This window comes from Prinia subflava, chromosome 32, assembly GCF_021018805.1.
Source record: "Prinia subflava isolate CZ2003 ecotype Zambia chromosome 32, Cam_Psub_1.2, whole genome shotgun sequence".
In the NCBI taxonomy this organism is placed as follows: domain Eukaryota; kingdom Metazoa; phylum Chordata; class Aves; order Passeriformes; family Cisticolidae; genus Prinia; species Prinia subflava.
In genome coordinates, this window is record NC_086278.1 from 1,287,506 (window position 1) to 1,302,818 (window position 15,313).

The following is a 15,313-nucleotide window of genomic DNA, read 5'->3' on the forward strand; positions in this document are numbered from 1 at the left end:
TCGGCCCGGGCACCTCCGGAGCCTCTCCCGGCGCTGCGCCCGCGGGGCCGCGGCAGGGACTGGGGCCCTTCCCTGGCTCCTCCCGGGGCTGCTCCGGGGGCTGAAATTCCAGGGAATGCTGCTCCCGGGGCTGAAATTCCAGGGAATGCTGCTCCCGGGGCTGAAATTCCAGGGAATGCTGCTCCGGGGGCTGAAATTCCAGCGAATGCTGCTCCCGGGATTGAGATTCCAGGGAATGCTGCTCCCGGGACTGAAATTCCAGGGAATGCTGCTCCTGGGATTGAAATTCCAGGGAATGCTGCTCTGGGGACTAAAATTCCAGGGGCTGATATTCCAGGGAGTGCTGCTCCAGGGGGTGATTTTCCAGGAATTGTTGTTCCAGGGGCTGCCGGGGCCGGAGATCTCCCGGTGCTCCCGCCCGGGCTGTGGGGGGGATGCGAGGGCAGAGCGGAGGCTCCGCGAGTTTCGGGAGCGGCCGCAGCGATCCCGCACTGCCCGGGCGCCGCTCACGCCCCGACGGCACCGGACCTTCCTCTTCACCTTCCTCTTCACCTTCTTCCTCCTCTTCGGAGCGGCGCCGTGTCCCGGACCCGGCCACGGAAGGGGTGCGGGGCCCGAGGGGTGAGGGGGAGCACCGGGGAGGGGTCGCAGAGCCAGGGGAGGGGTCCCAGGACCAGGGGAGGGGTCCCAGCAGCGGGAAAGGGTCCCAGCGCTGGGGAGGGGCCCCACGAGCACCAGAGAGGGGTCCCAATAATGGGGAGGGGTCCCAGTAATGGGGAGGGGTCCCAGTAATGGGGAGGGGTCCCGGCAAAGGGAGGGGTCCCGGCAAAGGGAGGGGTCCCGGCAAAGGGAGGGGTCCCGGCCCGCGGGCTCTGGGGCTCCTGTGCAGGCTCCTCCTCAGGAACTCCCCGGAGCTGTGGGGTCGGGACGGTTCCCGGAGCGGTCCCACCCCTCTGCCCCGGGACCCTGAACCCCGGTCTGTTCCTAAAATCCCGTTTATTCCCGAAATCCCTTCCATCCCAGCCCGTGGAGCCGGGAAAGCTGCACCGGCTGCGAGAGGAAACTGAGGCAGCGCCTCAAGGTCCCTTCCCGCAGCTCCGGACACCCCAGCCCGGATAAAAACTGGGAATGAAAACCCGAGCGGGGCTTTTCGCTGTTTGTTTCACCCATTCTCGCCGAATCCCGGATTTATCGCGGGGAGGGCGGGAGCCTTCCTGGAACCGGGGGGGTTCGGAGAACCCGCGGCTCCTTCACCCCCGGGAGGGGGGCAGGAGCCCAGTGCCCCCCTCCCCCCTCGGCTCCCCCCGCTTCTGCTTTCTCGGGTTTTTGGCCCAAAATGAGTCACCGGGGGATTTTTTTTTCTCTCCTTTTTCGGGACTCTTTCACGAGTCGAAGCCGGGGGGGCTTCTCGGGGGGCTGAGCCCCGACTGTGCCCTGCGTGAGCGGCTCCGGCCCCGCGGGACTGCGATTCCCGATCCAGGGACCGGGGCAGCATCCCTGGGATGCGGGGGACCCCCGGGAAGGGCAGCGGGACCGGGACCCCGCCGTGTCCCCACCCCCGGGGCGGCCCCGCCGCGAGGAGCGGGGCTTTGGGGGCTGGAAAGTCCGGCCCAGTCATTCGGGGGGCGGGGGGAGAGCCCCGAAAAGCGCGTCCGTTCCGGTAAGGAAAGAGTCAATGGCAGCGGCTCGCCCCGCTCCGGCTCGCACACGCCACTTCCCCGAGCGGGGCTGACTCATCCCGGGCTCGGTCCCGTTCCGCGACACCCGCGCGCCGCTCCGGCCGTCCCGGAGCCCGGCCCGAGCCTCCGCCGGTGAGTCCGGGGGTCCCGGGGGCTGGGGGGTCCCTCCGCCCGCCCCGCGCGTCCCCCGCGCCCGCTCCGTCCCGAGCAGCACCGGCGGAACCCCGAGCCCGACCCCGCCGGAACCGGGGCGCGCCCGGACCCCGCGGGGGTCCCGGAGCCGCGGCCGCCCCCGCGGGCCCCCGGCCCCTCTCGCAGCCCCCGCAGTGGTCCCGGGGGGGTTTTGGCCGAGCCGGCGGCGCGGGATGGGGAAGGGATGACTTCAGCCCATTACTCAGCCGCCGTCACGGCTTGGCAGCGCTCCCGCGCTATTCCGGGCCGTGACGCTCCAGCCCCGCCGGTTTGGGCCTAAACGGGCGGAATTCGGCTGAGCGGGGCTTTGGGCGAGGAGAGGGAGCCGCGGACACGGCGCGGGGTCGGTGGGGTCCGCGGGGTCCGGGATGAGCCGGAGCCCGCGCCGGGAAAGAGCCGCCGCCGATGCGCCCGCAATTATTGTTGTTACAATGATTGTTATTATCTCATTAAGGGTGTAATTAGAGCTCGGTGCCGCCCCCAGCCCCCCACATCCCGGCACCGGCGGGGGTTGCTGAGTCCCAAACCGGCCGCGTTTGGCCCCAAAAGCGCCGCGGCCCCCCCGAGCCCCGGCGGTTTCCTGCGCGCGGGGAGCGCGGCCAGAAAGGGAGGAAATCGCGTCAGCGGTGCCGGGAACCGAACCGGGCCCGGCGGCACCGGGGGACCGCACCGGGGGGGACACCTGGGGCTGCACAGGAGGGAGGTGTCACACCTGGGGCTGGTGCGCACCTGTGTGTGACACCTGGGGCTGACACACACCTGTGTGTGACACTGGACCTGCACATACCTGTGTGTCACACCTATACCTGGTGCGCACCTGTGTGTGACACCTGGGGCTGACACACACCTGTGTGTGACACCTGGGGCTGACACACACCTGTGTGTGACACTGGACCTGCACATACCTGTGTGTCACACCTATACCTGGTGCGCACCTGTGTGTGACACCTGGGGCTGACACACACCTGTGTGTGTGTGACACTGGACATGCACACACCTGTGTGTGACACTGGATCTGCACACACAGATGTGTGTGATACCTGGATCTGCACACACCTGTGTATGACAGCTATATCTGGTGCACACCTGTGTGTGACACCTGGACCTGCACGCACAGGTGTCACCTGTCACCTGCTGCACACCTGCGTGTGTGTGGTACCCGCACTTGCTGCACACCTGTACCTGCGCACGCACACACGTGCCCAACTGCACATGGGGCAGGCGCCGGGGCGTGCTCACCTGCACACACGTGTGATCAGGTGTGATCCTCTGCACACACGTGCTCTCAGGTGCGCTCAGGTGCTCTCAGGTGTGCTCAGGTGTGCTCAGGTGTGCTCAGGTGCGCTCAGGTGCGCTCAGGTGCACTCAGGTGTGCTCACCTGCGCTCACGAGCGTGCTGGCGCCTCCGTGCCCGTGTGAACTCACCTGTGCACCTGTGCCCGCACTGCCACGCGCGCTTGCCCCTGCGCATGCGCACACAGGCACACACCTGTGCTCAGGTGTGCTCACCGGCTGCCGTGCGCGCGCTGCGGCTTCAGGACTACAACTCCCAGCGTGCCCCTCGCGGGGGGGCGGGGACAGGCAGCGCGGCTGTCCAATAGGAGAGGGGGCGTGTTTGCTCCAGCCAATGGGCAGCGGAGGGGGCGTGGCGGCCCCCGCCCCTCGGGCGCGCCCCGCGGTCACGTGGCGCGGGCGTGGCCGGTGAGCGCGAGCTCGGCCGGGGCGGGACCGGGGGCTCCGGCGGGGCTCGGGTGGGACCGGGGGGCGGGGAGCACCTGGGGACACCTGGGGACACCTGTGGACACCTGGGGACACCTGGGGACACCTGGGGACCCCTCGGGGCCCCCCTGCCCGCCCCGCTCCGTCCCCAGGTGGGCAGCGCCGCTTTTTGCCGTTTTCCCGCGGTTTTTCCTCAAACCCTTCGGGGGCGCGCGGGGGAGGTTTGGGGGTAGCGAGCCCTAACGGGGAGCGCGGAGCAGCCTCGGGCAGCCGCGGATCCCGGAGCCCCGAACGGCCCCGGTTCACCGCGGTTCCGGGGAGCAGCGGCAGGTTGGGGTCTCACCCTCCGCGCTGTTTTTCCCTTCCAGGACCCCTCCCAGAGCCGGGCCGGCGCCGCTCCCCCCATGGAGAACAACCGGGAGCCGCAGGAAGACCCCCAGGAACCCCCCGGCACCGCCCCACCCGCCGTGAGTGCAGCCCGGCGCTTCTGGGGTGCCGAACACCCCAAAATTCGGGGGAGGGAGGGAGGAGGGTCCGCAGAGCTTCGGCCGGCGGTGGAAGGGAGGACGAGGCAGAGAAATGTGAAATTCCCAGCTTTGGGTGTGGAACGGACCAAAAATGGCATTTTGGGGGGAGAAGTGAGCGGTCCCACTTAAATAGGATAATTTTTGTAATTATTTTTTTATCCTCGTAAGGAAAAGGGGTTTGGATTTTGTGGCGCTGGAGCTTTTCCCTCCCTCCAGCAGCTTTTTATTTCACAAAAAAAAAAAAAAAAAAGAAAAAAAAAAAAAAAGAAAGAAAAAAAAACCCCCACACACAAGAAAGGAGAAAAGAAAGAAAAAGAAAAAAGAAAGCTTTGAACTCTTTCAGCCGTTAAAATCTGGTGTCTGTCACAAGCCGGGAAATGAATAGAAAGAACCACCAAAAAAAAAAAGAAAAAAAGAAAAAATAGAAAGACTAAAAAAAATAGAAAAGGACGGACTTGGGAACCGAGCAGCTTCTTTGCCCAAAAATAGCAACAAGTTTTATAACTCCGGAAAATGTAGAACAAACAAACGAGGAACATTTTTAGCTGAGAAAGGCGGCGGCGGCGCGGGGGGGGAGCGGAGGTTCTGAATTTCTGCCCGCCTGTTTTCCTGGAAGCCGCTCCTCGTGTTCTCCCCGCATCCAGCGCTCTGACCAACTTGGCCGCGGGCCCGGGGCTGCGGGGAACGGAGCCAGAGCTCTCCGGGGCTGCGGGGAACGGAGCCGGGGCTGCGGGGAACGGAGCCGGAGCTCTCCGGGGCTGCGGGGAACGGAGCCGGGACTGCGGGGAACGGAGCTGGGGCTGCGGGGAACGGGCCTGGAGCTCTCCGGGGCTGCGGGGAACGGGCCCGGAGCTCTCCGGGGCTGCGGGGAATGGAGCCGGAGCTCTCCGGGGCTGCGGGGGGTGCGGGCGGAGGGGCAGCAGCTCCCCCAGACTCAGCCCCGTGTCCCGCAGGACGCGCCAGGGGCCGAGGATGGCGCCGAGAGGGACAAGGCGGTGGGAGAAGGGGACGTGGACAAGGAGAAGGAGGACAAGGAGAAGGAGAAGGAGGAGGAGGAGGCTTTCCTCGTCAGCCTCTACAAGTTCATGAAGGAGCGGCGCACGCCCATCGAGAGGATCCCGCACCTCGGCTTCAAGCAGAGTATGTCCCCGCCGGGACAGGGGACAGGGGAGGTGGCCGTGCACAGCCCCGCGTCCCCCTGACCCCCAGCGTCTCCCGTTTATTCCCAGTTAACCTCTGGAAGATCTACAAGGCCGTGGAAAAGCTGGGAGCCTACGAGCTGGTGAGGGGCGGCCATGGGAGCTGGGGTGTCCCTTGGGTGCCAGGGTGTCCCTTGGGCATCTGGGTGTCCCTTGGGTGTCCCGGCCTGCCGGGGCTGACCCCTCCCTCCCTCCCTCCCCCCGCTGCAGGTGACGGGCCGCCGGCTCTGGAAGAACGTCTACGACGAGCTCGGGGGCAGCCCCGGCAGCACCAGCGCGGCCACCTGCACCCGGCGCCACTACGAGAGGTGGGGCCGGGCCGGGCCGGGTCGGGTCGGGCCGGGCCGTGCCGGGGGGGTCTGTCCCGCCGCGTGCCTCAGTTTCCCCCGGCGCTCAGCGCACTCCCCGCTCGCTCCGCAGGCTCGTCCTTCCCTACGTGCGGCACCTCAAGGGCGAGGAGGACAAACCGCTGCCCCCCAGCAAACCCCGCAGGCAGTACAAGGTCTCCAAGGACGACAAGAGCAAGAGGGGCAGGAAGGAGAAGGGCCGCGAGCAGGTGCGCGGCCCATCCCGAAGGGCTGGGGCAGCCCCCGACCCCCGGGCGGGCCGTGCCGGACCCTCGCCCGGGGCAGGGAGGGAGGGATGGGCCCGGCCGGGAGGCGAGAGCGGGGGGTGAGAGGGCAGCCAGGGGTGGGCGGGGAGCCGGGACCCCCGCCCGGGATGCGGACCCACAGCCCGACCCCCTCTGCCCGCAGGTGGCTCCGGACAAGGGGCAGCCGGAGGCGGCCGCGGGCGCGGAGGACGCGCGGGACGCGCCCGAGCGGGCCCGGGGGAAGGACGGACGCTGCAGCCCGGCCAGCCCGGGCCCCAGCCCCTCGGGGGGGTGTCCCAGCCCCTGCAGGACCCACAGCGAGACCTACAAGCGCCTCTTCTCCAGCTTCTACTCCAAAGGGAACCATCCCATCATGTCCCCGCTGGCCAAGAAGAAGCTGCTGGCGCAGGTGAGCAAGGCCGAGTCCTTGCCCTGCCACAAACGCCACTGCCCCGAGGGCCGGCGGCCACCGAGCGACACCGGCCCCGCGCCGCCCCGGCCGGGCAGCGGCCCTCGCCCGGCGGAGCGGAGGAGCCCGGAGCCGCCGGGAGCTCCGGACAGAGCTCCGAGCGCGGGCAGCGAGGCGGGCCCGGCGCGCAGCGCGTCCCCGGCGGGCAGAGACAGCCCGGGCTGCCCGCGGGCCGAGGACGGGGCCCCGGCCCCCGCCGTCTTCACCGGCTACTTCCGCGCCTACCGCAGCGAGGGGCTGCAGCCCGGCGGGTGCCCCCCGCTCTGGGGGTACTTCTCCAACCTGAAGGATTTTTGGGAGCCGCACTCCGCCTTCCCGGCGCGGCCCGAGGAGCCGGAGCAGCCGCAGGAGCTGCGGAGCACAGCGGGGCGGCCGTGGGAGGGCCGGGCCGCCGCTGTCCAGGCCTGCTGGGTGCCCCCCGGGGCCGCCTTCGGCCCCGCCGCGCCCCGGGCCGGCCACGGCCGCGACGAGCACGAGGAGGAGGAGGATGATGATGATGATGAGGAGGAGGAGGAGGAGGACGAGGAGCCCTTCGGCCCCGCTGCCAGGTCCCGCGCCGTGTCCCCCCTGGCCAAGGAGGGCAGGGACAGGGGGACGCGCTCGCCGCGGGGCCACCAAGCGCTGGCCAAGCCCAGGGCCGTGGTGGCCGCTCCGGCCTTCGCGGCGCCGCTGCCGCCGGACGCTTTCAAGGGAGCCGCGCTGCACTTCCCAGGCGGCTTCGGGCTGAAGGCGCAGGGCGTGCCGGTGGCCCCGGCGCTCCCCGCTAGCCCCGTGGTGATCCCGGCGTTCCCCAGCCCTTTGGTGGTGGGCTCGGAGCTGTGCCGGCCGCTGCCCGCCGGCGCCGGCCGCTTCCCCTACGGGAGCGCGCTGCAGCCGCGGCTGTTCCCGGCCCCGTGGCACGGCCCGGCCTTCCCGCACCGCGCCCGGCCCTAGCGCCGCCACCGGCACCGCCAGCCCGGCCCGCGGGCAGGGACAGCCCGGCCCGGCGGGCAGGGACAGAGGGACAGCCCGGCCCGCGGGCAGGGACAGAGGGACAGCCCGGCCCGCGGGCAGGGACAGAAGGACAGCCCGGCCCGCGGGCAGGGACAGAAGGACAGCCCGGCCCGCGGGCAGGGACAGAAGGACAGCCCGGCCCGCGGGCAGGGACAGCCCGGCCCACGGGCAGGGACAGCCCGGCCCGCGGGCAGGGACAGCCCGGCCCGCAGGCAGGGACAGCCCGGCCCGCGCCGTTCTCATTCCGCTCTCGGAGCTCTTTGTACCCGGCGCTGTTCCGCAGAGGCTCCGCTGCCGGCGCCCCACGGTTCTCTATATTTTCTATATATCCACACACAGATCTATAAAAGAGGGAGCAAAAGCCGTGCTGGAGGTTTCTGTTCGTGCCGGGGATGGACGTTCCCATCCTGCCGTGCCCTGGGCCCCCACACCCAAATTTGGGGTTTGTGTCGCCTCCATCCTGGGCTCCGGAGGTTTCTGGGAGCCTGGAGAGGGGAATAAACCTGCCTGGCTGGTCCGACCTGGCCGAGTTTGGGGTGCCCTTGACTGCGGGGATCAGGGCAGGTTTGGGGGAATCCTCTCCCTGAACAGGAGCTGCAGGGCTGAGGAGCTTTCCCACGTCAGTGCTGGGGCCATCGCAGCGATTCCTCGGAGCAGCGGCGTGTCCAAGCAGAGCCAGCCCAGCGACAGCTCCGGGTGATCTCTGCCTCCAGGGGTTTGGGTTTTGATTCCAGCAGCTCCACTCGCGCTGTTCCAGCTGAGCCCAAGGCTCCGTGGCAGCTCCAGGACTCGCAGCAGCTGCTCCCACCCGCAGGGACAGCGGGAAGGGCAGAGGGATCGTGGCACCTCCTCGTCCCCAGGACTGTGACAGCTTCGGGGGCAGCAGGAGCTGTGAATCAGCGTGGAAAGGCCGAGTTTGGGGACAGAAATGGGGAATAACCAATTCTGATCACTGCTGATCGCTCCGGGATGTTGGGAGACCCAAAGCACCCCTGGATCCTGCCAGGGATCGGCTGCACCCCGAGAGCCTCCCTGCCCCGAGCCCGGCTGGGAGTGAGGAGCAGCCACGGGCTCCAGGAGGAGCTTCCACCTCACCCCGGGAATGAGGAGCAGCCACGGGCTCCAGGAGGAGCTTCCACCTCACCCCGGGAATGAGGAGCAGCCACGGGCTCCAGGAGGAGCTTCCACCTCACCCCAGGAGTGAGGAGCAGCCACGGGCTCCAGGAGGAGCTTCCATCACACCCCAGGAGTGAGGAGCAGCCACGGGCTCCAGGAGGAGCTTCCATCACACCCCAGGAGTGAGGAGCAGCCAGGGCTGCAGGAGGAGCTTCCACCTCACCCCAGGAGTGAGGAGCAGCCAGGGCTGCAGCTGCCCCACGGGGAGCCCGAGGGGTCCCAGGCTCTCTCAGCAGCAGAGCTCCGAGCTCAGGGCTGCAGGAGGAGGACGGGGGTGCTTGGAGCACAGCAGGGCCTGGCTGGGAGCAGACACGGCCCCTGCCTGTCCGTGGGGTGCTGGGGCAGAGCCCGAGCTCCCCCCGGCCGCTGTCACCTCCAGCTCCAGGAGGAGGCTCCGTGGTTGGGGGATCCCGTCAGGAACCCCTGGGGTCCGAGGTCACCCCACAGCTCTGCCCTCCCTGCAGGGGGCGGTGCCGGGCTGAGCCCCGGCAAAGTGAAATCTCCTGTTATAGCCCAAAACTGCAGGGGAAAGGGGAAAGGGGACAGGGGAAAAGGGACAGGGGACAGGGGAAAGGGGACAGGGGACAGAGGAAAGGGGAGAGGGGAAAGGGGACAAGGGACAGGGGAAGGTTCTGCAGGGCTGGGAATGCTGGCCAAGCCCAGCACCCTCAGAAGTGCTCCTTGTCACCAGCTGGTGTGGGACAGGACAGAGGCAGAGGGACAGTCCTGGGAAGGAGGAGGAATCAGCTGAGTGTTCTATCCAGAGGAGGGAATCCACATGGAGACGAAACAAACTGAGGGGGAATCCTGGGGGGCTGCAGCTCCTCCAGAGGGACAGATCTGATCCCTGCTCCCTGTGACAGGGACAGGAGCCAGGGCAGGGCTGCAGCTGGGACAGGGGTGGGGGTTTGGGTTGGATTTTGGGAAGGTTCCTGCCCTGGAGGGTGCTGGCACTGCCCAGGGAACGGGCACGGCCCCGAGGCTGCCGGAGCTCCTTGGGGTGGCTGTGCAGGGCCCAGGGCTGGATTGATGATCCTTGTTTGTCCCTTCCCCCTCAGGAGATCCCAGGATTCTCTGATTATTTCAGGGAGCTGCCCAGTACGGATCCTTCCCTGGATCCTTCCCTGCTCTGCCCCTCCATCCCTTCACAGCTCCCAAAATCCACCCTCAACAAAAGCCACCCCCGGAGTGGCCATGCCACAAACGCGGCCCAAAAGCACAACAAAATAATTTAAATATATCTATATATAAAAAAGGAAATTTTTATTAAACAGCAACAAACCCAGAAAAACACCCCCCTTTCCCACCCTCCTGTGCCCACCCCCAGGAGTTCTGGGGGTCCCCAGAGCCCCCAGGACAGCGTGGCTGCTACTGGCCAGCCCCCCTTGTCCCCGCAGTGTCCCTGCAGTGTCCCCAGGGTCAGGATGAGCGTCCTGGCGGTGGCCTTGCAGGACAGGTGCCACCCTGGGGTGCCCAGGCTGGCACAGGGTGCTCCAGGGGCGCAGCCTCACCAGCCCCACGCCCGGCAGGCGCTGCCAGCCCCGCTCCCACCGCGGGGCTCCGTGCTGGTCACTGCGGAGAAGGGACAGGGACAGGGTCAGGGGGACGTGGGGCTGGCCCTGGGCTGCACAGCTGCCCCTGGGGACAGGGACAGGGTCAGGGGGACGTGGGGCCGGCCCTGGGCTGCACAGCTCCCCCTGAGCCTGCTTCACCCCCACAGCGAGACCCCAACAGCGACCCCGGCACTGGCACGGCCCAGGCAGGGAAACCACGGTGCCCAAACCAGCACAGCTCCATCCCAGAGCGCCCAGATCCCCTGGGAACCAACTCCCTGCTCAGATCCCCAGGAACCAGCACCCAAACCAGCACAGCTCCATCCCAGAGCGCCCAGATCCCCTGGGAACCAACTCCCTGCTCAGATCCCCAGGAACCAGCACAGCTCCATCCCAGAGCGCCCAGATCCCCTGGGAACCAACTCCCTGCTCAGATCCCCAGGAACCAGCACAGCTCCATCCCCAGAGCACTCAGATCCCCTGGGAACCAACTCCCTGCTCAGATCCCCAGGAACCAGCACCCAAACCAGCACAGCTCCATCCCAGAGCGCCCAGATACCCTGGGAACCAACTCCCTGCTCAGATCTCCTCTATTCCTGCAGTGCCCGAGTTTCTGCCCCCACAGCCCCTCCTCGGGGCAGGATGCCCTGGGGTCCCTGCCCAGCCAGGTCCCTGCCCTGCCCTGCCCTGCCCTGCCCAGGCCTCTCGGGCAGCCCTGAGGCTCCTGGCGTGTCCCCGGCCAGGCTGGGCAGGGCTGGCACAGGGAGGGTGTCCCAGGCTCCCCAGTCCCTTCCAGCCAGGCCATGCCAGGATCCTGTGACCTTCCCCAGCGAGGACAGGGCCCCCAGAGCTCAGAGCTGCCCTGGCTGTGACTCAGATTTGTGTCCCTGGGAGGGCAGAGGGGGAGCCTCAGGAAGGGAAAGGAATTCCTGCCTCCAAGGGAATTCCTGCCTCTCACACCATCCTCACCCGAAACTCAGCCCTGGCTCCAGGCCTGGCTGTGAGAACCTCCACAGCACACAGGGGTGTCCCCACACTGCAGGGGACACCCCACAAGGTCCAACCCCCCCGGAGCAGGTTCTGGAAAAGACAAGCCGAGTTTTCCTCTGAGCCACACAAACTCTCAGGTCCCTCCTGACCCTGCTCCCAGGGAAGCGCTGGCACCGAACCCCTGAGGAGATTCTGTGTGATGCCCACCCCAAAGCGCAGCTCAGCCCCAAATTTAAATTTAAATTAAATCCCAGCTTCCTGCACAGGCCCGGCAGAGCCCTGGGCTGGGATTCCAAAGGGAATCTCGGCTCTGGCTGCTGCTGAGCACAGCAGGGCCGAGGCCCCGGGGAGCTGAGGGTTCCAGGAAAGGCCGGGTTACGTAACCCCGCTGATGTCAGGGCTAAATTAGGAACAAAGGCACAGCTCCCCCGGTTGCTGCCAGCACAGCTTTCAGTTTGCTTTTGGAGCAGCTCTGGCACCATCACAGCCCTGCCTTGAACACACGGGATGCACATCCAGCTCCAGCTGGAAACGTTAACCCCTTCCTGGAGCCCTGTGCTGGCTGCAGCCTGCCCTGGGCGTTCAGAGGGTCTGAGGTGGCAGCACAGCAGCTCTGAGGGGGATGGAAAGCACCAAAGCCCCTCTGACACAATTCCAGACCTACACAAGGGACAAGGGACTGTCCCCAGGGGCCTGAGGGGCACCAGCTCAGGGCTCCACGCTCTGCCTTAGCTCTGAGCTCAGGGAAGCCAAGGGAAGAAGGACGTGGATGCTCCCAAATCCCAAGGTTTAGCCAGGACTCTGCCTGGAAACTCCTGGCCACGATGGAAGCAGTGTCAGGTGTGAGGAGACAACACCCTGGGGCAGTGGGAGGTGTCCCTGGGGTGCCACTGGGTGGGACTGGGGGCCCCTCTCAGCCCCAGCCATGCCAGGATCCCTCGGGATTGGGGACACCAAGGACATCGATCAGCCCTGCCCACACAGCAGGGACAACGCCCAGCTCCTGTCAGCCCTGCCCCAGCAGGAACAGGGGGGACAAAACACAGCCCAGAGCCAGAGATGGAACAGGGACACAGCACAGCCCGGGGGACAGGGACACAGCCCAGGGGGGACACAGGGACACAGCCCAGACCCAGAGATGGAACAGGGACACAGCACAGCCCAGGGGACAGGGACACAGCACAGGGGGGACACAGGGACACAGCACAGCCCATAGGGGACAGGGACACAGCCCAGGGGGGACAAAACACAGCCCAGAGCTGAACAGGGACACAGCACAGCCACAACTTGGAACAGGGACACAGTCCAGAGGGGACAGGGACACAGCACAGGGGGACACAGGGACACAGCCCATAGGGGACAGGGACACAGCACAGGGGGGACACAGGAACACAGCACAGCCCAGAGGGGACAGGGACACAGCCCAGAGGGGACAGGGACACAGCCCGGGGGGACACAGGGACACAGCACAGCCCGGGGGACAGGGACACAGCCCAGAGGGGACAAAACACAGCCCAGGGGAGAACAGAACACAGCACAGGGGGGACACAGGGACACAGCACAGCCCAGGGGGGACAAAACACAGCCCAGGGGGGCACAGAACCCAGGACAGCCCGGGGGGATAGAACCCAGCCCAGGGGGAAACAGGGACACTGCACAGCCCCAGAGATGGAACAGGAACCCAGCACAGCCACCCCTGGGAGGGCTGGGAGCAGCCCAGGGGAGCAGCCATGCCCACCCTGCCAGGGAAATGGGGAATGCTGCAGCCCTGATTTCATGTCTGAGATGTTTTGGTTTGTGAAATTTCTTTGCCAGGCAATTTGCTGTAAACAAAAGGAGATGTTTTGCTAACTGTATCTATGTTATTCATCCTTTTTAGAGGAGGGACTTCTTGCTGACCCTCTGGCTTGACCAATGTGGTTGAAGAGGTGTTAACTTTGCCCATCCAATCACACTGGTCTCTGTAAACAGCATATAAAGAAATCACATTTTGAATAAGCACTCATTTTCTTTCTATCCTTCTGAGAACTCCCGGGGTGAGCGTGGCTCACTGTGTCCCACAGGCACAGATCCCCCCTTACCTGCGGGCCCTGCGGCTGCTCCTCCAGCTGGGGCTGTGTCCCCAGGGTGCCCACGCGGCCGGGCTGTCCCCGCAGTGTCACCGTGATGGTGGTGGGCGCCTTCAGCCCTGCGGAGCACAGAGAGCCCCTGAGACAGGGACAGGGGCAGCAGGAACCTCCAAACGGGGCCGGGACGGGGCCGGAGCCTCCAAACGGGGCTGGAAGGTCAGAGCCTCCCCTCCTCCAAAGGGGGCCGGAGCCTCCAAACAGGGCCGGAGCCTCCAAAGGGGGCCGGGCCTCCCCTCCAGCCCACAGGGCAGGTCTGGGTGCTGACAATGGTCTGAATTCAGGCTTCAGGCTCTGCCAGGGTCTGTGTGAAAGACAGGTGAGCAACCTGCTCGTTCTGGCCTGGGAAAGTCTTAAGGAGGAAACCAAAACAAGCCTTGGAGGTGAAAAAGCATCAGCTGGTGGTGTTTTTGCAACATGCTGACTGGAAAAGGTGTTTACAAAAAGGGTGTAGACCCTAAAGACCAATCACATGAATTGTGCTGAAGTTCTCTATAAATAGAGAATGCAGAGGAACAAAGATCGCTCTCATTTTCACCATCACATCCAGAGACGTGTCGATATTTTCACGCCATCCAAAAACCAGAACCACAGGCAGGAGGAGCTCGGGGAACGCTCCAGGGCCTGGCAGCACCTCCCTGCCCTCCCCTCCCTCCCTGCCCTCCCCTCCCTGCCCTCCCCTCCCTCCCTGCCCCGCTCACCTGCGGCCTGGTTGGAGATGTGTGCCAGCCCCGGCAGGCTGCTGGCCAGCTTGGCCAGCCCGCCGTTGGCCAGCAGCTGGTGGATGGCCGTGGGCTTGGCGCCGGCCGAGGCGCCCAGGGCCAGCGAGGTGGGCACGGGGATGGTGCGGACGATGGCGCCCGCGTCGGTGCCCAGCGCCCCCAGGCTCTGCAGGGCCGCGGGCGCCTTCACGGCCGAGCCCTGCGAGGACAGGCAGCCCTGAGCCCCTGCAGGGCTGTCCCCTCTCCTCCCCAGCCCTCGGGGGCTCCCCTCTCCTCCCCAGCCCTCGGGGGCTCCCCTCTCCTCCCCAGCCCTCGGGGGCTCCCCTCTCCTCCCCAGCCCTCGGGGGCTCCCCGCTCCTCCCCAGCCCTCGGGGGCTCCCCTCTCCTCCCCAGCCCTCGGGGGCTCCCACACTCCTCCCCAGCCCTCGGGGACTCCCCTCTCCTCCCCAGCCCTCGGGGGCTCCCACACTCCTCCCCAGCCCTCGGGGGCTCCCACACTCCTCCCCAGCCCTCGGGGGCTCCCCTCTCCTCCCCAGCCCTCGGGGGCTCCCACACTCCTCCCCAGCCCTCGGGGGCTCCCCTCTCCTCCCCAGCCCTCGGGGGCTCCCCTCTCCTCCCCGGGCAGGGCTGGGGCTGGGTGGGTCTGTCCCCCCCAGCCTGCACAGCCCAGCTCAGCCTGGAACTCTGCGGGGACACAGTGACTCCCTGGGGTACCTCACACTGAGGGGCTGCCTGGGGGCTTTTCCCAGGATATCACAGGGAACCAGCACTGACCCCTCTCAATCTGTTCTCTAACTCAGCACTTTGGGGGTGGCTGTGATGCCCTCAGTTTTATCCTTCCTGTATTTCAGGCTCTGCTGCCCAGGGTGCAGCTCTGAGCTCACACTCAGGGTCACTCAGCTCCTCACAGAGCAGGGACACAAAACAAATCCTTTTCTGCTGAGGACCAAGGACAACTTCTAGCCCAAAAGCACAAACAAGGGTGGCTGGAGGGAGGAACAAGAAGGATGGGACCTCACAGCCTGCAGCTGGAATTGGACAATTAAACCCCAATGTGCAAATGGACCAAAACTTGTAAAAGTGTAAGATCTCATGACCAACTAGCCATTTTGTGTCCAATTTGTGTCCATTTTGTGTCCATTTTGTGCCCATTTTGTGTCCATTTTGTGCCCATTTTGGGTCCACCTTGGGTGCAGCCCTGGCCAGGCTCTTGTCCTGCCCAAGGTGTCTCCTAAAGGCTTTTCAATAAATCCCTGCTTTATTCTCCAGCTCTGCCCGGTCTCTGCTCCAGCTCAGCCCTCCCCAGGCATCGGCTGCACAGAAGCAGCTTCTCCCAGAGCCCTTTCCCAGGCCTCAGGAGCCCCAGGAGCTCACCC

At 66.2% G+C, this 15,313-nt stretch overlaps 2 protein-coding genes across 9 annotated transcripts in view; one reads left to right on the plus strand and one right to left on the minus strand.

Annotated features, from left to right (window-relative positions):
- The first annotated feature begins 1,674 nt into the window (after positions 1-1,674).
- ARID5A (AT-rich interaction domain 5A) lies at positions 1,675-7,732 on the plus strand. The gene is made up of 7 exons (XM_063420713.1): positions 1,675-1,811; positions 3,959-4,057; positions 5,071-5,257; positions 5,347-5,399; positions 5,527-5,624; positions 5,737-5,872; positions 6,072-7,732. Exons 2-7 carry the CDS (start codon positions 3,995-3,997, stop codon positions 7,308-7,310), a joined length of 1,776 nt encoding a protein of 591 aa, XP_063276783.1. The 5' UTR covers positions 1,675-1,811; positions 3,959-3,994; the 3' UTR covers positions 7,311-7,732.
- Positions 7,733-9,839: 2,107 nt separating this feature from the next.
- KANSL3 (KAT8 regulatory NSL complex subunit 3) overlaps positions 9,840-15,313 on the minus strand; it is a 33,473-nt gene continuing 27,999 nt past the window's right edge. For 2 of the 8 annotated variants that reach the window (XM_063420598.1, XM_063420606.1), the window contains 3 exons: positions 13,917-14,136; positions 13,171-13,277; positions 9,840-10,118 (listed from right to left, as the gene is read on the minus strand). In XM_063420598.1, the coding sequence (XP_063276668.1) occupies positions 10,116-10,118; positions 13,171-13,277; positions 13,917-14,136 (330 nt within the window). In that variant the 3' untranslated portion in view covers positions 9,840-10,115. The remainder of the gene's footprint in view (positions 10,119-13,170; positions 13,278-13,916; positions 14,137-15,313) is intronic. The other 6 variants (XM_063420605.1, XM_063420600.1, XM_063420602.1 and 3 more) reach the window with 5 other exon arrangements.

What these genes read in the sequence shown, in the direction of transcription:
- ARID5A (XM_063420713.1), top strand. Translation starts at nt 3,995, where the DNA reads ATGGAGAACAACCGGGAGCCGCAGGAAGACCCCCAGGAACCCCCCGGC. An exon ending in GCACCTCGGCTTCAAGCAGA is followed by an intron (nt 5,258 to 5,346) that starts GTATGTCCCCGC and finishes GTTTATTCCCAG; the next exon opens with TTAACCTCTGGAAGATCTAC. An exon ending in ACCCGGCGCCACTACGAGAG is followed by an intron (nt 5,625 to 5,736) that starts GTGGGGCCGGGC and finishes CTCGCTCCGCAG; the next exon opens with GCTCGTCCTTCCCTACGTGC.